The 22,234-nt window shown below is 52.9% G+C and overlaps 1 protein-coding gene across 1 annotated transcript in view; it reads right to left on the bottom strand.

Annotated features, from left to right (window-relative positions):
• The window catches only part of SHISA6 (shisa family member 6), a 161,817-nt gene that overhangs the window by 119,102 nt on the left and 20,481 nt on the right, over positions 1-22,234 (bottom strand). The window contains exon 3 of the mRNA XM_059864557.1: positions 10,628-10,723. Within this exon, the coding sequence (XP_059720540.1) occupies positions 10,628-10,723 (96 nt within the window). The remainder of the gene's footprint in view (positions 1-10,627; positions 10,724-22,234) is intronic.

Raw genomic sequence — 22,234 nt, 5'->3', positions numbered from 1 at the left:
GCTCCAGGGTGACCCTTCATGGAGGCTAAATTCCCTCTTTGGGGAGAGAAGCAGCCTGAGGTCCTCAGCGACACATAGCAAGAAATCATGAGGGCTCTTTATGCAACGGTTCTTGATCATCAATAGAGAAAAACACGTTCTTCAAAGAGGAGCTGGTGGCAAGCAGCTGCAGCTCCAGTTTCACAGACAGCTGGGCTGTACCTGCCAGCTCTTCCCCAGCTTTCAGCTCAGCTTTCAAAGGTATCTGCCAAAACATCCCCGGGAGCTGACAGACTCCCTGTGAAGGGGCAGCCAGGAACAGGCAGGGCTCCTTTCTTCTGCTCTCAGCCACTGTCACTCATGCTGTCACCCTGTTATTGCACACAGAAAGAAGAGGGATCCATTCTGCAGCTCCAGATGATGATTGAAGCCCATCCATGGCACTCAGCACAGGGCTGGGTGCAGCAGATGGGAACCAGTGGAGTGAAAACCTGGGGGATTCAGCTCGGCAGGGGAACTGGAGGGAACCCTGCAGTGGAACCCTCAGCAGTGGGGAAGGCGAGTGCCAAGCTCTGGGTGTGTCACAAAAAGCCAGGGAAGCCCTGTGACCTCCCAGATGCCCAAACACCCGGCTAACCCTGGGTGTGCACACCCAGAAAGGCCCTGGTGGCCCTTCCCTGCCTCAGACACAAGATTTTGGCTTCCACTGTCTCTAGGAGAGAAAGAAGAGACAACCCCAGGCCTGTCCTTGTCCCCAGGGAAGCCCCTTTGATCAGACCGAGTCAAAAATGCCAAAATCAGTGGGTGGGTGAGCAATGGGATCCCCAGGAGACAAAAGGCTCCCTTTCCATCTGAGAGCTGGCTCTGGAGCAGCCCCTGGGGTCTCCTGGATCTCCAGGTGCTCCATGCCCAGCTTGTGGCCATCTCCTGCAGCTGCAAGGAACAGAGAGCTCCAGGGAGGCTCTCAGATCAGCCTCCATCCCTCGTGCTCCCTGCTGACAGTGTGGGACATGCTGGCTGGTGTGGGAGTTTGGAATGAAGTTTGAATGGGACCTCTGAGCTGCTTTAGATGGAGCAATTTATTTTTCCTATCTTCCACCTAGGCAGGAAGGGTGAGTTTGGCTCACATCTTCACCACATGGCTCAGAAGGTCACAAGAGCCCTAGCTGCAAGACCTTTTAAGGATTTATTTATTGAAAATGCAGGCAACCCCACTGAGGGGAGAGAATGGTGAGTCTGACTCCATGCTCTCAGAAGGCTGATTTATTATTTTATGGTACAATATTATAATAAAGAATGCTGTACTAAACTATACTGAAGAATACAGAAAGGATACAGACAGAAGGCTAAAAGATAATAATGAAAACTCCTGACTCTCTCCAGAGCCCTGACACAGCCTGGCCCTGATTGGCCAAAGAGTGAAAACAACTCCCAGCAGAATGCAATGGAACAATCACCTGTGGGTGAGCAATCTCCAAACACATTCCAAAGGAGCAAAGCACAGGAGAAGCAAATGAGGTAAGAATTGTTTTCCTTTTCTCTGAGGCCTCTCAGCTTCCCAGGAGAAAAACCAGGGCACAGGAATCGTGTCCAGGGAATGTGAATGCCACCTTTATTGGCCAATAAAACACTGCTAACAGGAATATTTATGCTTTTGACCCAATCCTTAAATGTTTTTATTACGGACTCGTGCAACAGTGTGAGCTTTCTTGGCCAATGATGTTGTGGCACACAAACCTACAGTAGAACACTCTGAATCTTTGCAATTGCTTTTTTGCAAGTTACCTTTGCAACTACTTTTATTTTTCTACATATTTTAAACTCTGAGACTCTAAACTTTCCTCTGCTTAGCTTAATGTGTCTCTGCTTCAAACTCCAGATCCCCATTCTGTCACCTGAGTCTGGGAGCCTTTTCCAAGGTCTCAGATCAAATCCTGGGTTTAATTCTCATCTTTGGCTTGCAGGCCCAGAGTTCTGAGAGCTCCCTGCACTTCAGACACCACCAGGCTTGGAGAGCCCCAGCCCAGAGGGCTCTGCCCAGGCTCCTGGGGCAGAAGGACAGGACCCTCTCAGCTCTGCTGGCTCAGTGCTCCTTGCAGAAGGGGACAGCAGGGACTGGGGGGGTTTTGCTGCTGTCCCCCCAGCCCTTCCCACAGCACTGCAGCCTCTGGAATGCTTCCCATGGTCTCCCCCTCTCCTCCCACCTGGCTGCTCCCAGGGCTATAAAAGCCAGAGCTGTCCAGACTCTGCTGAGAAATGGCCAGGCCATGTCTGAGGGAGGTTAAATAATTCAGAGAGGCTTGAAATGTCCTATTGCGTCATGGAATGTTCCTGCACGGCTCCCAGGCCCCCCTCCACCTCCCAGTGATCCTATTTCCCAGGCAATACAATCAGGTGTCAGAATGTGCAAGGCTTGGGATTCATCTGGAATCAGGGTGCGGGTGATCTTCACCAAGGCAGCGCGGACATCATCCGGAACGATCCAGGAAAAACAGAGAGTGATTCATTGGCATGCAGCGGGCTCAGGCTCCACAGCTCTCCAGTGATGGGATTTCTAACAAGTGTTTAAGGACCCAGCACACCTAACCCTCAATTTTTGCAAATCTATTCACGGCAAGTTAGAGGTGCAGGTGTGAAAAAAATGATCCTCCAAGTCCTGCCTTGGCCTGTAATAATGAGTCTGCTGCAAGTGTGGGTTACTAATGATGGGGGCAGGCAGTAAATTCCAGCTTGGAGCTGATTCACTGCGTGTTTTGTGGCTGTGCTGGGCAGAGGAAGTTGTGACAGGTGCAATATAAGACCCCAAAATAATAAATTAAGGGTACAAAGCAGCACTTTGGGAAAGGAGCTGGAGCACAGAGCTGCGAGCCAAGCAATGGGGAAGCAGCCATGGCAGCAGGGAGCCAGGGCAGGGTTGGAGGGAGGAATCAGATCTCTCAAACTGCTAATGAGGAGCAAATTAATAAATCTCTTCTCTCCCACTCCTCTCTGAATCACATTTACAGCCAATGGAGCAGCAGCCCCGGCGGTCCCGAGGTGGTGGCTGTCAAAGGGGCTCAGTTTGGGGTGCCCCAAGGCAGCAGGGCTGTGCCAGAGGGGCTGTGGGGCCACCCCAGTGTCCCAGCCTGCAGCAGCTCCATGTTCTCCATCAGCTGAGGCGTCTGCACTGAGATTGGTTTGCATCCAGACCTGCCAGTGCTGAAATACAGAACCTGTCAGGGACAGCTCAGCCTGCAGGACAAGCAGCCAAGGATGGGCAGTGAGGGAACACCATGGACAGGAGATCAAACCACCCCAGGGGGAAATGACCTGCTCCTGGTGCTGCACAGGATGTCCCCAGCCCTGCTGTCAGCCAGTCATGCAGAGACTTCTGGATTGAAGGGACAGTGGGGAAGACAGGTTTGGGCATAAATAAACAGGCAGCAAAAACTGGCACCTGGCTGGGAGCCATGGGTGGCAGGTGAAAAACTGTCACCTGGCTGGGAGCCCTGGGTGGCAGGTGAAAATCTGGCACCTGGCCAGGAGCACTGGGTGGCAGGTGAAAATCTGGCACCTGGCTGGGAGCACTGAGGTGAAAAGCTGGCACCTGGGTGGCAGGTGAAAAGCTGGCACCTGGCTGGCAGCACTGGGTGGCAGGTGACAAGCTGGCACCTGGACTGGCAGGTGAAAATGAGTGTGGAGGACCAACCCCACAGGGGCCTGTACATGTAAGGATGAGATGGGGGCACAAATGAGAGATGTTAACAGAACCTCTGGCCGATTTTAGCAGCAATTCTGAAAGATTTGATTCAAAATGTGTGTGTGTGAATTGTTGTGTCCCGTTCTGATTAGTTTTGGTAGGGTGCTGGCTGCTGCCAAAGCAAGAGCTGCTCTGAGGGTCACACAGGCACAGCCTGAGCCCTGAGCCCTGAGCCCTGGGGCAGTGACTCTGTGCTCCTGTCTCCACAGCCAGGGCAGGAATCGCTCCAGAGCGAGCAGCAGGGCTGGGAAAACTCCTGCCAGCACAGGGGCAGGGACTGTGCAGCCACAACCCCTGCCCTGCCCTCGTGGCTCATCCCTTTCTCTCCTTCCTGCCTGCTGGCACTGCAGAACATCCTCAGAGCAAGGCTGAGCAAGAAAAAATTAAAAAAAAAATAAACTACTCCTGGGGATGCCCTGGCTCAGAGCACACCTGCCAGGGAGCCCAGGCACAGCCTCGGACCAAAAGAGATTCCAATTCTGGAAGTTTCTTGGGCAGCTCGGGGCACATCTGACTCCTCCTGAGGTTTCCTGCCTCTGCAGCTCCTCCAGGACTGGCAAAAGCCCACAGGGAAGGAGCAGATTGCAGGAACAGTTCTGTTTCCCCCTGTGAAATGTCCCTGCAGAAAAGCCTGACCCCCCCTGCCCTTGCACTCAGCTCAGCTGGGAAATTCTGCTTTTTCCAGAAAATACCCTCCCTGGTTTTCACACTCTTGCACAGCTACCAGGAAAACAAAGAAGCTGTTGAGTGCTGACCAGAGGCTAGCATCTGAATTTTTTTTTTCCTTTTCAGGTGGAAAAATGTAGATTCCAGCATCCTTCTTGGGAAAGGGAAAAACCTGAGGTACTATGGGATCCAAAACCTGAGGTACTATGGGATCCAAAACCTGAGGTACTATGGGATCCAAAACCTGAGGTACTATGGGATCCGAAACCTGAGGTACTATGGGATCCAAAACCTGAGGTACTATGGGATCCAAAACCTGAGGTACTATGGGATCCAAAACCTGAGGTACTATGGGATCCAAATCTGGTGGCACGGTCCTGCTCCTCATCTGCAGTTGCTACCCCCATCAGGAGAGGAGACTGGGCTGTGCCAGGGCCTGGGGACAACCAGCATCCTCACTTTGCAGCATCCTCACCAGGAAGCAGAAAATACCCTCCCTGGTTTTCACACTCCTGCAGAGCTACCAGGAAAACAAAGAAGCTGTTGAGGGCTGACCAGAGGTTTTCATCTGAGTTATCATCTGCTCCACAGAGCTCCTGCTGCTGGCCCAGACTGCTGAAACCCAGGGAGCTCCATCCCACTGGGAAACTATTGCCAAGGTCTGAGACTGGGAGTAAAAAAAACAACCAAAACCAAAATAAAAGTCATGGTTTTACCCAAAAACCCAGCACTATGATGTGGGGTAGGCAGTGTGGAGTGGGTGTGTTCCCTCTCCAGGGGGTTTATCCCAAATCTGGGGCTGTGAATCCCCTCCAGGCTGGGGGGGTGCCACAGCTCTGGGGAGCCCTGAGGGCACAGCCCGGGCCAGGGTGGGACACACACAGTGCCAGGGTGGGACACAGGCAGTGCCAGGGTGGGACACAGGCGGTGCCAGGGTGGGACACAGGCAGTGCCAGGGTGGGACACACACAGTGCCAGGGTGGGACACACACAGTGCCAGGGTGGGACACAGGCAGTGCCAGGGTGGCACACAGGCAGTGCCAGGTTGGGACACACACAGTGCCAGGGTGGGACACAGGCAGTGCCAGGGTGGGACACACACAGTGCCAGGGTGGGACACAGGCAGTGCCAGGGTGGGACACAGGCAGTGCCAGGGTGGGACACACACAGTGCCAGGGTGGGACACAGGCAGTGCCAGGGTGGGACACAGGCAGTGCCAGGGTGGGACACACACAGTGCCAGGGTGGGACACACACAGTGCCAGGGTGGGACACAGGCAGTGCCAGGGTGGCACACAGGCAGTGCCAGGTTGGGACACACACAGTGCCAGGGTGGGACACAGGCAGTGCCAGGGTGGGACACAGGCGGTGCCAGGGTGGGACACAGGCAGTGCCAGGGTGGGACACAGCCCGGGCCAGGGTGCCAGGGTGGGACACAGGCAGTGCCAGTGTGGGACACAGGCAGTGCCAGGGTGGGGCACAGGCAGTGCCAGGGTGGGACACAGGCGGTGCCAGGGTGGGACACACACAGTGCCAGGGTGGGACACACACAGTGCCAGGGTGGGACACAGGCAGTGCCAGGGTGGGACACAGGCGGTGCCAGGGTGGGACACAGGCAGTGCCAGGGTGGGACACAGGCAGTGCCAGGGTGGGACACAGGCGGTGCCAGGGTGGGACACAGGCAGTGCCAGGGTGGGACACAGGCAGTGCCAGGGTGGGACACAGGCGGTGCCAGGGTGGGACACAGGCGATGCCAGGGTGGGACACAGGCAGTGCCAGGGTGGGACACAGGCTGTGCCAGGGTGGGACACAGGCGGTGCCAGGGTGGGACACAGGCAGTGCCAGGGTGGGACACACACAGTGCCAGGGTGGGACACAGGCGGTGCCAGGGTGGGACACAGGCGGTGCCAAGGTGGGACACAGGCAGTGCCAGTGTGGGACACACACAGTGCCAGGGTGGGACACAGGCGGTGCCAGGGTGGGACACAGGCAGTGCCAGGGTGGGACACAGGCAGTGCCAGGGTGGGACACAGGTGGTGCCAGGGTGGGACACAGGCAGTGCCAGGGTGGGACACAGGCAGTGCCAGGGTGGGACACAAGTGATGCCAGGGTGGGACACAGGCGGTGCCAGGGTGGGACACAGGCGGTGCCCGGGTGGGACACAGGCGATGCCAAGGTGGGACACAGGCAGTGCCAGGGTGGGACACAGGCGGTGCCATGGTGGGACACAGGCAGTGCCAGGGTGGGACACACACAGTGCCAGGGTGGGACACAGGCGGTGCCAGGGTGGGACACAGGCGGTGCCAGGGTGGGACACACACAGTGCCAGGGTGGGACACAGGCGGTGCCAGGATGCTCGGAACAGGCTGAGGGAGCTGGGATTTACATCCCAGAGGGGTGAGCTGGCTCCTGTCTCCCACATGTGTCCCCAGAGCACTGAACCCTCCCACGGCACCAGCAGCAGCAGGAGCTGCTCCCACGCAGGAATGTGGGATCCATCCTCCCTTATGGGGGCTCAGATGCCCTGTGCCCTCCCAGTGAACTCCTCAGAGCTGCTGGTGGTTAATTCCACACAGAATTAAAAACTGCTACCTCAGAACCAACCATCCAACCTCCTCCCACCTAACCTCGGATGAGATCAGCCCTGCCTTCCTGCCTTGTGCCTCACCACAGCCTGAGGAGCCAGGATTCACCCCTGGGCCATCCCGACAGCAGAGGAGCTGCCCATGGTTTGGGGAACACGCACTGGAATGGCTTCAGAGCCCCCAGATGGCAGGCAGGGATGCGTGGCCCAGGGGATGCCATGGAAGAGCCATAAATGCCCAGCCTGGGCATGGCAGCCACGTGGAGCTGCTGGTTTGGTATCCATGGTGCTTGGGCATGGCTCACGGCTTTGCCTTCTGCCCAAAATAGATGAGCTCTTAAATATTACTCAGCACTTGGAGTTCTGCCACAGCACAGTTGAGAAAACACCCAAAATGTGTCTCCCAGTGCAGGGAAATGTTGAGAGAAACTTCACTGGCTTTGTGTAGTGCAGGGCAGAACCCTCTGCACAGGGCAGGGGGAGGTTATCTGGCTGAAGGGGAGGCTGGAACACAAGGGCTGGAACTGGGAAAGCACAGAATCTGCTCATGTAAACAGGAGTAGGAGAAAAGAGCAGAGAACCTGCTCTTCCCAGTGGGAACAGGAGAGAACTGGACAGAACCTGCTCACCTAAACAGGAATAGGAGAAAACAGGACAGAACCTGCTCATCTCAACAGGAATAGGAGAAAAGAGCACAGAACCTGCTCATCTCAACAGGAATAGGAGAAGAAAGCACAGAACCTGCTCATGTAAACAGGAATAGGAGAAAAGAGCACAGAACCTGCTCATGTAAACAGGAATAGGAGAAAACAGGACAGAACCTGCTCATCTCAGTGGGAACAGGAGAAAAGAGCACAAAACCTCTCATGTAAACAGGAATAGGAGAAAAGAGCACAGAACCTGCTCATCTCAATAGCAATAGGAGAAAAGAGCACAGAACCTGTTCATCTAAACAGGAATAGGAGAAAACAGGACAGAACCTGCTCATCTCAATGGGAATAGGAGAAAAGACCACAGAACCCACTCACCTAACTAGGAATAGGAGAAAACAGGACAGAACCCACTCATGTAAAGCCCTGGTGGAAGCTCTCTTACAGGTATTGGGTGGTGACTTCAAGCTGAACTCAGGAAATCTGTCACACAGTATTTCCCCAAATCCAAGCATTTCAGGCACAATCCCAATGACAGAACCCCTCAGTCCTTTGGGACAGCCCATGTGCCCCTGTCACAGCACAGACAGACAATCAGGTCGTGTCACAGACAAAGACAAAGCCACACACGAGCACAAGCAGGTCCTGCAGCAGGTGTGAGGTGTTCATCACTCTCACCACCCAGCAGTGGGGGAATTTGCCATTAGGAAACCAGAAATGAACATGACAGCACTGTCCAAAAGCCAGGTGATTTACAGGCAGCTGAAAGGTAAATTCCATGGCCAGTCCGTTCTGATGTCTAGAAACAGCCACAATATTCATTTCTTGAGAGAACAAAGCTTTTTGTTCTGTTTGGAAACCCCACACTGTCTGAGGGCTGTGGTGGATGACCAGGCTGCACTCCCAGTGCCCACTGTCCCCCTGGCCAGGGACTGGAAATGTGCTCAGGAGAAGGTGTGGAAACCCTTGGAGCCCTACAGGAGAGCAGAGCCTTTGCAGCCAGTGGAGGAGAGGAGGTTTGGTTCTCACCTGGGAAGGAGCTGGGAGCAGCCTTTTTGTCCAGCAAACTGCTGGAGGTGCCTCAGGGGTGTGGGGTGAGGATAACTCACCTGCCTGAGGCAGAGGGCTGGGGTTACAGCCCTGCTCAGGGATCTCCAGGGCTTGGTGGAGCCGACCAGGACACCCCACTCCTGGGGGACATCACTCCTGGGGCACCTTTGCTACCTGCCCCTAAAAACGCTCCTGATGTGGCAGGACATGAGCATAAAACTCCCTTGGGATGGGGACACCCTGTGTGAGATGTCACCCCTGGGTCCTTCCTGGAACCAGTGCAGCTCCCAGCCCACCTGAGGCTCCTCTGCTTCCCTTCCCTGGGTGCAGAGCTGGACTGGGACTGCAGGGATTGGGTAACAAATCTGGGACTGCAGGGATGGGAGAACAGGATTGGGATTGCAGGGTTTTGGATCACAAGTCTGGGATTGCAGGGTTTTGGATCACAAATCTGGAATTGCAGGGTTTTGGATTACAGGGTATTGGATTGCAGGGTATTGGATTACAGGGTATTGGATCACAAATATGGGATTTCAGGGTTTTGGATTACAGGGTATTGGATTACAGGATTGGGATTGCAGAGTTTTGGATCAGAAGTCTGGAATTGCAGGGTTTTGGATCACACATCTGGGATTGCAGGGTTTTGGATCACACATCTGGGATTGCAGGGTATTGGATTACAGGGTATTGGATTACTGGGTATTGGATTACAAATCTGGGATTGCAGGGTTTTGGATCACACATCTGGGATTGCAGGGTATTGGATCACAGGGTATTGGATTACAGGGTATTGGATTACAAATCTGGGATTGCAGGGTATTGGATCACAAGTCTGGAATTGCAGGGTATTGGATCACAGGGTATTGGATTACAGGGTATTGGATTACAAGTCCCACGGGTGCTGCCTCAGCCTCAGTAAACTTTATTTAAGCACACACAGACATACACAGACAATATACATAGATTTGTTTCTTCTCTGACAGTTCTACAGGACCGACACTACTTTGGATGACACTCGTGGAGAACTGGAAAAAGTGCAGGAAATGTATTTAAAAAAAAAATTTAAAAAAAATAAAAATATCAAGGTCTTTTAATCATTTGTGAGTCACGGTCATCCACAGAAACAGCACAGGAGCGTTCAACCAGGCGAGCACGAGGACACAGCTCCACATACAGTACATTGGTGAGGGAGGAATCTCCACATACATCGTGTCTGCAGGGGGTACAGCAGTCTTGGGGACACAGAAGGGGACAGGGATGGCACATGCTGCCCCGCTGTCACAGCCAGGCCACCGGTGGCACTGGGGACAGGAGGACACTCCGAGCACGTCTCACTGTGCGCCAGACAAACTCACCAAAAGCATTGTCAGTGAACATTGCCTGGGGTTGTGGTGGCACCAGGACACGGCTCTGGTGGCACCAGGACCCGCTGGGTGTTCAGGGCTTTGTGTTCAAGCTGTCTCCCCACAGGTATTTACATAGAGTACATGTACACAGAACATACACACAGCAGCACATGGAGAGGTTTGTGGCGTCCTCTTTGTACATTATATCACAGATTATAGGAACACAGAAAATATAGGAGCTAGAAAGAAATAATTTTATAAAATATTCATCATAACCCCCCCACCACCTAAATAAATAAATAGATAGATAGAGAGCTAAAAGAAAAGCCCAGAAGTCAAAGAGGAGCTCCAGCCCCCAGTGTGGAAGGGCTCGCTGCCTGCCCGGGCCAGCGCTGCCCTCCCTCGGCAGCAGCCAGGAGCCCCCGGAGCTGCAGGAGCCGCTGCCCAGCCCGGGGAGCCCGGCCCGCCCTGCCAGGACCCGCAGGTCCTGCCCCAGCCCAGCCCCGCATCTCCCGGGCCGGCCCCGCTCCAGCTGCGGGCAGCCAGCTGCGAGCTCCGGACTGCAAACAATCGTTTCATTGCATTGGATTAGCAAAAAATGGTTTCCACTGTACCCTTCGTGTGTCCTCGTCCTAACGTGACAAACCCGGAGGAGATGAAATTATGGAGATCTGGCCCTCCACTGCGATAAATATCCTTCCCATAGTGACCTGCAGGGAAAAGGAAACACAGACACCCTCAGCCACTCCGTCCCTGTGCATGTACGTATATCTACATCTATATTTTTATCTATTTTAGTTGTACTTATGTAAATATTTATATATAGCTATAGATACTTATATATTTATATATACATGCTTCTATTTATTTCTATTTCTAGATTAATATAGAATATATAATATATAATATACAATATACAATATATAATATATAATATATAACGTATAATATATAATGCCTACTAAATAATAAATATCATATCATATCATATCATATCATATATTATAATGTAATACAATATAATACAATATAATATAATATAATATAATATAATATAATATAATATAATATAATATAATATAATATAATATAATATAATATAATATAATATAATATAATATAATATAATATATTTATACATTTCCATATATATTTATATATGTACCTATATTTTTATATATGAATATATATTTCACTCTATATAATTAATGTATATAATATACAATAATATAATACTATTATTCGAATAATTATATCTTCATAATAGAATAGCATTACTATTGTAATTATTTAAATATATTTTTACATATCTATTTCTATAAGTTAGATTTATATATTTATATTTACATTTAATTTTAAACCCTGTGACAGGGCTCTGTCCTCAGATGCCAATGTCCCCTGTGTCAGGGCTTTGTCCCCAGGTGCCAATGTCCCCCTGTGGCAGGGCTCTGTCCCCAGGTGCCAGTGTCCCCCCTCTGGCAGGGCTCTGTCCCCAGGTGCCAATGTCCCCCTGTGGCAGGGCTCTGTCCCCAGGTGCCAGTGTCCCCCTCTGGCAGGGCTCTGTCCCCAGGTGCCAGTGTCCCCCTGTCCAGGCTGCAGCCCAGCAAACTCGGGTTTTGGGACAGCTCCTCAAGTGCTCCTCCAAAGACTCCTCAGAGCTCTCCCGGTCCCTGACAACGCTGCAGGTTCTAGAGACACCCAGCTCTTTAATATTTTAATACATTAATAAAGGCAAAAGGAGAAGCACACCCTGCCTGCCTGTTACCATGCCGAGCTCTGAAATGAGGACACAGATGATTGCTCAGATACTCTTTATCATCTCCTCCCCTTTTCATGTTGTTAATTTTGCTGCTCCTATTATTCCAGGGAGAGGCAGAGATAAGAAAGGTGCAGGGGGAGGGAAGGGGGGCGGCCTGGGGGCTGTAGGGATGCAGCTGAATCCCAGGGAAATTCCATTTTCCCTGATTTCCTGCCTGTGCGGAGGTGGCAGAAGGTGCTGGGCTGGGGCACAGCAGGGTGGGCAGGACCAGGAGGGCACCCAGGCTCCAGGTGGAGCAGCTGGGGCTCTGTCCTGCCTGGCCCACGCTGCTCCACAGCCCTTCTCCGCTTTGCAGCAGCAAAAAAACCCAAAAGCTGTTTGTTCCCACCCCATTCCAGGCTCTCTGGCAGCACCTTGGGAATGAGCGAGGCTTTGGAACCTTCCCTGTTTCCCTTGCAGCCACTCACTGTCCCCAGAGCCCCAGCAGAGGGTCTGGGGTTAGAACAGCCCGAGGGCAGCTCCCACCTGCCCCCCAAGGTCCCCAAATGTCACGGAATCCCAGAGTGGTTTGGGCTGGAAGGGACCTCAGAGCCCATCCAGTGCCACCCCTGCCATGGCAGGGACACCTTCCCCTGTCCCAGGGACACCTCCCCCTGTCCCAGGGACACCTCCCACTGCCCCAGGGACACCTCCCCCTGTCCCAGGGACACCTCCCACTGTCCCAGGGACACCTCCCCCTGTCCCAGGGACACCTCCCACTGTCCCAGGTGCTCCAGCCCCAGTGTCCAGCCTGGCCTTGGGCACTGCCCGGGATCCAGGGGCAGCCACCCTGTGCCAGGGCCTGCCCACCCTGCCAGGAACAATTCCCAGTTCCCAAGATCCCATCCAGCCCTGCCCTGGCTCAGTCTGAAGCCATTCCCTGGGTGCTGTCCCCAGCCCTTGGCAATTCTCTCTCTCCACGTTTCCTGTAGATCCTGTCAGGCCCTAAAAGATCACACTGAGCTCACCCCAAAGCTCCTCCTGCCCAGGTGAGCAATGCCAGCTGTGCCAGCCTCTCCTGCCAGCAGAGCTGCTCCATCCCTGGCATCATCCTGGAGCCTCCCTGGGCAGCTCCAGCTCCTGCCTGTGCCGGGGCAGCTCTGCAGGTGTGGTCTGTGCAGGTGGGGTCTGTGCAGGTGGGCTCTGTGCAGGTGGGGTTTGTGCAGGTGGGGTCTGTGCAGTGGGGTCTGTACAGGTGAGGTCTGTGCAGGTGGGGTCTGTGCAGGTGGGGTCTGTGCAAGTGAGGTCTGTGCAGTGGGGTCTGTACAGGTGAGGTCTGTGCAGCTGAGGTCTTACCTGAGCCCCTCTGTTCTCCCCCAGGGGGTCTGAGCAGGCTCCAGCCCCATCCCCAGCGGGTGCCAGGCCAGGAGAGGCTGGCACAGGCCAGGAGAGGCTGGCACAGGCCAGGAGAGGCTGGCACAGGCTGTGCCACCCCGGGATGGAGCTGGAGAGCCTCAGAGGCACTCCCAGGGCAGGCAGGAGGTGCTGGCACTTGTGACAAATGCTCTAATAGAGAATCCATCCCACTCCCTTCCCACACGGGCTTTTTGTGGTCAAGGTCAGCCCAGCGCTCCCTGGAAATGTCAGCACACACTCACCAAGGGTTTCCACAGCCCTGGCAGTGCTGGCAGCTCCCAGTTTTCTTCTCACAGCTGTGGCAATGTGAGGTGGTGGCAAAAACCTCCCAGTGTGGAGGCATCCCCCAGAAATTCCCTGAGAAGGGCATCCAGAAAAAAGAAGGAAGGATTTTCTGCTTCCATGGCAAGCATGGTGGGTTCTCTCCCTTCTCTTCCCACCTCCGTCCTGCACGCTCTGCTGCTGGGTTCCTGGCAGAGGAGGCAGAGCTCTGGAATTGTTTGTGCTGGTCCCCAGGAGCCTCCAGAGCTGCTCTGGGGCTGCAATGCCCAGCTGGATTTCCTTTTCTCCATCACTCCTCTAAAATGTGCTGCATCTCTGCTGTCCTATGAGCTGATTTTTGCTCCTGTCCCAGGAATTTCTGTGCTCCAGCAGTGCCATAAATTCCCTGTTTTAAACCAGGCTAAAAGAGCCACACAAATATTGCTGCTACCTCCAGCTGAAATCAGCTGCCTCTTACAATTCCCTTTGGAGAAGCTGCTTAAGACAGATCAAGAAGGGGAAGTTTATAAAAAAGCAAACATTTACTGGCAGACTGAGGATTCTTCATCAGCCATTTGCTCTCTGAACCTTGCTCTGCCCCTGCTTATGGAACATTGTAGTTCAATTAAAACATCCCTGTGATAACGAGCCATTAGCATTTGAACAGGAGTTACATTTTCCCAGGAGAAACTCAGATTTGCAGACTTCAAGCAGCACGGTTTTCCCTTTCCACTGATATATTACAGGATGCTACGTTTGCTTTTTGGTTTGGTTTTTTTTAATTCCTGCTCACTTGTGATCATTTCTTTCGGCCTTGCAAAGTTCTGGGAGAATTCTGGGAGTGATTTTTTCCTTTTAGAGGGGCCTGGGGGCTGCTGGGGGGCCAAATCCAGGTGTTGTTATTTTATGTATTTGCCACAATCCCATCCTGAGCAGGGTGTTTCCCACTGGAAGCGAAGGGGTTCTTGGAGCAATCCCAAATGCAGGTGCCCAGCAGAGCAGTGGGAGCACAGACAGGGAGATTCCCTGTTGCAGTGTGAAGCAATATCCTGTCCCAGTTCCTCTCAGGTGTGCCAACCTGTCCCTTCCCCTCCCCCTTGCCCCCTTTCCGAGGTGCTGTCCCTCAAGCTCCACATTCCAGCAAGGGCCTCGTGTGATTGGCAGAGTTCAAAAGATGCTTCTCAGCCCTGGGGTCATTGGCCTGTCCAGGTGTCACTGTCCCCTGAGACCCTCCCCCTCCCACCTGGTTGGTGGCTCACCTGTCCTTTCCCTCCCCCCTCCCTGTGGACTTAAAACTCACAGAGACCATGAGGTCGGGATTCTGTTGGAGCTGTTACTGAGATCCAGAGCTCTGTCACCCTGGAATAAACTCTGGATTTAACCCTCTGGCAGGATCCGCTCCCTTTCCTCTTCACTGTGGCCTGAACCTTTTCCACCAGAGGTAAACTGAGTTTCTGCCATGCCTGGACTCGTTCCGAGTGCCTGCCTGCAACTTCCAGCCAGCCAAAGGTGTCTCTGAGGTGAAACACCACAGCTGCTGCCCTTGGTCCAGAGCAGGGCTGGACGAGCCCAGGCACGTTCCACCCAGCAATATTGGGATTTATTTCAATAATTCCCCATTTCCTTCTCCACTGGAGGGGAGGTTTTCCTCCTTCCTGCCTCCAGCTGTGCTCTCCCCGAGGCACTGGGAGTCCTTGCAGAGCTGCCAGGGGGGCTCAGCCACGAGCTGCTGGAGCTGCCTGTGCCCTGGGCTGGGAAGGAGCTCCTGGAACTCCTCCCAGATGTTCCCCCAGACCAGAATGAACCTCTGGGTTGCCCTGGTGAGAGAGCTAAAAAACACCATGAGAAACCAGCACAGATGGAGTGGTTTTCATTTTATTTCAGATTTCAGGGATTTTTTTATAGAATCACAGAATGGTTTGGGCTGGAAGGGACCTAAAGTCCATCCAGTGCCACCCCTGCCATGGCAGGGACACCTGCCACTGTCCCAGGAAAATCAGCACAGCTCCACACCCCCAGCAGAGACTGGAACAGGGTGGAATTTCACTCCTGTTGCAAACAGGTGGAGAAATTATAAAAGAAAGACCTCAAGAAATCAGGCCTGCTCTGTTAAATTAATATCCAGCCTGTCACTTCTCCTAAGGGCAGTTTGCAAGTTCTCCTAGGAAAACAGCTTGAAAATAAAGTTCATTGGCACAACAATCTATTCCTGGGGTGAAAAACAAGTGCACCTGGATAAACAATAAGATCTGTCCCATGAGAATTAGCAGGAAAAAAAGTGTAAACTAACTAAAACCACAGAAGTTTGATATCTGTGCAAAATGCCACGTGCTGACCAATGAACTGAGTGGGAATGTATTGTCAAGATGGAAGATTTGACATAATAATAATAATAATAATAATAATAATAATAAATATGACCTCTACAATAAAGATTTGGCTTTTCCTGCATGAAGAAAAATGGAGTCCTGGCTCATTTATTACAACACACTTCTTTCTCCCCTCCTCCTCTGGTTATAAGAGAGCAGAGTGCTCTGCCTGTCACAAAAAAAAAAAAAAAAAAAAAAAAAAAAAAAAAAGGCAAATTCTTCAGGGCACGGAGCTCAGAGGGAACATTTCATCACAAAGGCATCCTACAGAACTCACATATGGAACAACCTCGGCCACAAACTGCAATTACAACCCCAGCTCTGCTTTAACAGAATTATTAGAGCTGAACTAAAATGCTGTTATCCACCTCTTGGAAATGTTATTACTGAGCCCAGATTACATCACCCCGAGAAGGGCAGACAGGGACTGGCGTGGACAGACTTTTGCAAGATGCAAAAGAGAGATCTGACCTCAGCCTGGCCACAAACTGCCCTGGGGAAAAGAACCCTGCACCCAGGGAGGAGCCCTCACATCCAGCTCCTCAGCACAGACATTGTCAGACAGATCTCTGCAGGAAAAGGGAAAAAAAATATTAATTTTTGGAGTATCCACAGCCTCCTTGCTTCTGGTGCTGCTCATTTCTGCTGGAGCAATTCTTTGGGGCTGTTCCCCACCTAGCAGAGCTGCAGGGATCCTTTTGGGGCTGTTCCTCACCTAACAGAGCTGGACTGATCCTTTTGGGGCTGTTCCCCACCTAACAGAGCTGGACTGATCCTTTTGGGGCTGTTCCCCACCTAACAGAGCTGGACTGATCCTTTTGGGGCTGTTCCCCACCTAACAGAGCTGCAGTGATCCTTTTGGGGCTGTTCCCCACCTAACAGAGCTGGACTGATCCTTTTGGGGCTGTTCCCCACCTAACAGAGCTGGACTGATCCTTTTGGGGCTGTTCCCCACCTAGCAGAGCTGCAGTGATCCTTTTGGGGCTGTTCCACACCTAACAGAGCTGCAGTGATCCTTTTGGGGCTGTTCCCCACCTAACAGAGCTGCAGGGATCCTTTTGGGGCTGTTCCCCACCTAACAGAGCTGGACTGATCCTTTTGGGGCTGTTTTGCACAGAGAACAGCCCTAGCCCAAGGGCAGGAGCTGCCACAAGGGCTGGGAGGTGTTTGCAGAGTGCTCTGCACCATCTCCTGTCCTGCCACTCACACTGGGGCATCTTGGACTGCAAGGGAGGCTCAGCTCCAGACCCAAACCCGCTCTGTGTGATTGGTCAAAAAACTTTTAAAATAAGTTGTACCATTGAGTTCTGTGTCTGCTGCCTGGGATGTGAGCTGCTGGCATCTTCCCATTGCCATACCCATGCAATGAGGCTGATGCTGGAAAATAAACAGCTCAAGACACGTTCCCAGCAGTGCTGTCCTGTCCATGATTTGTACAGGGGTGCTGGCAGGGCCTGGCACAGGACACCCAGAGCAGCTGTGGCTGCTCCATCCCTGGAATGCTCAGCACCCCAGTAACTTTTATTGGGGTCACATTGGCAGGGAGGACAGGGAGCCATGCCCAGAGCACACGGGAGGAATCTGCTGGCCCAGCCTCTCCTCTAAGGAGATTTAAGGAGCCCTCTCTGTTGCCATCTGATTGCAGGGGTTGCATGCTGTTGTCTCCTCATCACAAAGGTTTCACACCTTCTTGGTGTTTCTGGTGGGCAGCTCCTCAGAACACTGACTCCTTCCTCTTCACAAAACAACCAACTGACCCCAGTTCCCTTCTCACCACCACCCCACTCTTTTATTGCACTCTTCTTCTCATTGGTCACAGCTGTGGCCTGGTAAAGTCAGGCCTGCTCCTAATCTTTGATAATTAACCCAGCTGCAGCTCCTTAGGGGTGAGATTGCTTTCTGCACTATCTTTATTTTTCTTATATTCTATCCCCCTACACCTCTCTAAATGAGATTCCAGCAGCAGCTCCCCGTGCCCTGCTTTGGGATCAATCCCAGGAGTGGCTCCAGCAGGGGCTGCTCCAGGCCCCATCCCCTCCCTGAACACTTTGTACCCCTGGAAGTGAGCTCAGGGGCTGGGGAGCCCAGCCAAGCTGTGCTGCTTCTGCTGGAATCTCATTTAGAGAGAGCCTGATATTCCCCTCCTAATTAATTTGTTCTGTTCACCTGCGACCAAACTGGCTTTTGTTCTTCAGGAGCTCCTCAAAAATTAGCTGCAATACCTGATGGAATTTAATTATATAGGCTAAGGAAAGTGATTAAGGGCACGGGGAGAGCTGATCACACCTCCCAGGCTTCAAGGGTATCAGCAGAAGGGAGGCAGAACCTGCTCCTCTCAGGTGGAGGGAGAACCTTGAGGAGGGACTGTCCCAGCAGGGATTTAAGGCTGGAGATAAACATTCCCTGATATCAGAGAGCCCTTGGAGGGTCAGCTGTGCACAGCCAAAGCTGTCCAGATCTGCCTCAGACACCATTCCAGGGAAATTAGGTCTGCACATCACCCCTGGCCCTGCCTGGCAGCTCTGGACCCTCTTCAATGCCCTCGGGGGCTGAGGGGGGCCAGGCTGCAAGGGGAGCATCCCCCACCACAGCTCAGGGGGGACTGACCCTGATCTCTGCCAGGATCAGCTTGATCCAGAGCCTGGGACCACAAATCCCAGCTCAGTGGGACAGCTGAGCCACCCAGGCTGCTAAACACGAGGGGCATTCAAGAATTGGGGCTCTTGGGCTAAACCTTACAGGAATTCTGTAAAACTGCACAAAATTTCCTTGCTAAATGTGGGGGGGATCCAGGAACTGGGGGATCTTGGGTTAGACTTTGACAGGAATTGTGTAAAACTGCACAATTCCCTGCTAAACATGAGTGGGATTTGGGAGCTGGGGGATCTTGGGCTAAATTTCACAGGAACTGTGTAAAACTGCAAAATTCCCTGCTAAACATGAGTGGGATTCAGGAATTGGGGGATCTTGGGCTAAATTTCACAAGAATTGTGTAAAACTGCAAAATTCCCTGCTAAACATGAGTGGGATTCAGGAGCTGGGGGATCTTGGGCTAAATTTCACAGGAACTGTGTAAAACTGCACAATTCCCTGCTAAACATGAGTGGGATTCAGGAATTGGGGGATCTTGGGCTAAATTTCACAGGAATTGTGTAAAACTGCACAATTCCCTGCTAAACTTGAGTGGAATTCAGGAGCTGGGGGATCTTGAGCCAAACTTTAACAGGAATTCTGTAAAACTGCCCAATTCCAGCAGTGTCTGTGCCTGTGCCTCAGCCTGAGAACTGGGAAATGGTGATAACACTGATTTTCTCAGCTGGGCCTTGGGAGCCTCCTTATGAATATTTATGAAGTGCTCTGTTTATAATTGTGAGTAAATAAACGGGTGTGTGGAATTCACAGTCCAAGGATGTGAGTTGCTGTGTTTCACACCCTCCAAGGAATCATTCATGGCTCCTGCTTTCCTCTGGGAAGCAAAGGATTTGGGAAGAACAACTCCAAAAAGTGCCATCTCAAAGGGAGCTGCAATCAGGAAAGAAAAGCCAGGACTTGAGGGGCAAATCCTGCTGAGGTCAGGAAAGGCAGGGAAAAGCTCTTGGCAGAACTTCCTGTGCCTGGAGATGGTGCCTGTTGCAGTTTATGAAGTGCTGAAGTGTTCAGATCCTTTCTTAAATCATTTTGAGAGGGGACATCGCTCAGAGACTCAGAATCTTTTGGGATCTTATCCATTCATTCCCTGGGGTACCTGTGGGGGGTTTTGGGGACCTGCTGGGAATCCTCCTGGTTGGTTTTTATCCTCTTTTTACCCTCTTTGTCCTGAGCAGCAGCTTGGCTCTGTCCCTGCCCTGGTTCCCAGCTCAGCAGCCAGATCAAAGTTCCCATTCCCAATGAACCCGTGGGGTGGTGGCAAGGCAGCTGAGACAGGACCAAATTCCCTTCCAAGCCAGCCCTTCCAGGATTCCATGACCCTTTCCTGGATGCCTGTCCCAGGCCATGGTGGCCAGAGCTGGCCATGCCCTGCAGCTCCTCCTGTCACTGTTTGCCCCTCTGCTCACACCAGCCAGCCCAGCAGTGACTGCTCCAGGTAACCTCTGTCCCCACGTGGTGCCACCACCCTTTCCTTCACCTGAATGTGCATCTGGGAAAAAAAAATGTGACATTCCCATGGGAATGCTGCCCTGCTCACCTCTGTCCCCATGTGGTCCCACCACCCTTTCCTTCACCTGAACCTGCAGCTGGAAAGAGGAAAATGTGACATTCCCATGGGAATGCTGCCCTGCCCACCTCTGTCCCCACATGGTCCCACCACCCTTTCCTTCACCTGAGAAAAAAAAGTGACATTCCCATGGGAATGCTGCCCTGCCCGTGCTGTGGGTGCCCTGCGCCAGGGCTGCCCACCCTGCCAGGGGACAATTCCTGCCTAACTGGGTGTCCTGGCAGGGATGTGGCAGGTGTGGCCCTTGTCAGCCAGGCTGGGAGGTGGCACCGCCACCCTGAGCAGCTCCTTGCACTCAGCCTGTCCCCTGGGAACAGGGCTGGAATTGCTGCTCTCCTGCTGCTCCAAGCAAGAGCTCAGCACCTTTTCATTTCAACACTCACTGCTTTAACCCCTGAGCCTGCAGCTCCATGAGAAACTTTCCCCAGCTGTGATGAGCAGCACAAGCCACACACGGAGCTGGGATATGACCTGCAGGACCTGTGTCCCCATGGGCAGGGCAAAGCTGTGTCCATCTGTCCCTCAGACTGACCCTCACTGTGTCCAGCTGTCCCCAGACCAACCCTCACTGGATAGAGCTGTGTCCAGCTGTCCCCCAGACTGGACAGAGCTGTGTCCAGCTGTCCCCCAGACTGGACAGAGCTGTGTCCAGCTGCCCTGCAGGGCTGGTTTTGCTCCCTCCCTTCAGAAGAGCCTTCAGGGCAGCCACCAGGCCACCTTGCTTTTTGGACTATTTTCTGTTTGGCTGGATTGCTAATGCCAGAGTAATTACTTAGGAAAATTCCTTAATCAAAATCACATTTGTGGAGGTAATGAGCAAATAGGTCAAGGAGAGCAGCGTGCCTTAGGAGCAGGAGCTGCTTCCCTGAGCAGCTGCAGAGCTGGTGGCCTGCAGGGCCCAGGGCTGTCTGCAGGGCAGGGGTGGCCTCGTCCTGGGCAGGATTCACATCCCCCAGAGGAACACCTGGGCTCTGTCCTGTGTCTCAGCATCCCTCAGGGAGGCACCCAGAAGGAGCCACCCTCTGAGGGCTGCTGCTGTGCCCAGACTGGCTGCAGAGTCCCCAAGGCCTGAGCTTGGGCACAGCAGTGCCACCTGAGCCTGTCACACGGCAGGGTGGCTCTGGGGACCCCAGGCCATGCTGAGGGGTGGGATGGGGCACTGGTGGGGGTCAGTGCTGTGCCAGGGGTGCCCTCAGGAGCAGGGCAGAGGAGCTGTGGCTAACTGCAAGTGCCCCAGCAAAGCCCTGATGGCAGAGGGCAGTGCCATTAAAGCTCATCAACAATTCAGGAGCGAGCTGGCAGCAGCCAGGGAAACACTCATGGCCTGACAGCTGCTGCAAGGTAAATATTTCATCAGCTCCACCAAGGATCGCTCTGACAATTGTGTTAGAGTGATGTTCACAGGTGTCACCTGCCACTGAACACAGGGCTGGGAGCTGCCTGTGCCACCAGCGCGGGTCCCCACAGTGTGACCAGGGCTGGCAGCTCCTGCAGGGTGGGCTGCTGGCCTGGGGTGACATTGTGACACTTGTAACCCCATCCGTGTGTGCTGTTTATGCTGGGTATTATGTTCTGTGCCTTCAAGACTGGCTCTGAAGAGCGAATGTTTTGTTTTGTTTTGTTTTGTTTTGTTTTGTTTTGTTTTGTTTTGTTTTGTTTTGTTTTGTTTTGTTTTGTTATCAGCGGCTCCCCCATGGCTGGTGGGACACACAGACGAGGCAGTACATAGTGCGGTTTTTGCTTTTTGCTTTGCTCTCGCTCTTGCTCCTGCTTTCCTCCTGCTTCTGCTCATTAGTTACTTTAGCTAAGCAGTCTACATTTTTCCCTGGAGTGTTTTTCTTTCCCTTTTTCAGAGCCACTCGAGCCTGCTCCGGCCTGGGCCCCTTTGTGGCCTAGCGGGGCCTGCTCTGGGCAGCAGCCAAGGGACTGATCACAGAGCGACCACCCCAGGAGAGACTTTCTGAATTTGTCATCTTTTTCAGAGCAGTGACAGAGTGCTGTCACCCAGTATTGTTCATTGTGTGTGCTGGGAGTGCTGTGCCTGTTAAATAAACAGGTTTTTTCCACTTCTCTCCAAGGAATCCTCCCCGAACCAGTTGGGGAGAGGGGCCGTGTGGGTTTGCTTTCTGGGGGACCCCCTCTGGAGGTTTTCTCCCAGGTTTGCCCTAAACCAGGACAACTGGACACTGGAGGAGTGGGAGAGCAGCACCACAGCCCACAG

The sequence above is a fragment of the Haemorhous mexicanus genome, chromosome 20 (genome assembly GCF_027477595.1).
Source record: "Haemorhous mexicanus isolate bHaeMex1 chromosome 20, bHaeMex1.pri, whole genome shotgun sequence".
NCBI classification, from domain to species: Eukaryota; Metazoa; Chordata; class Aves; order Passeriformes; family Fringillidae; genus Haemorhous; species Haemorhous mexicanus.
Note: the sequence above shows the minus strand (reverse complement) of the source record. Positions and strands in the feature narration are given on the sequence as shown.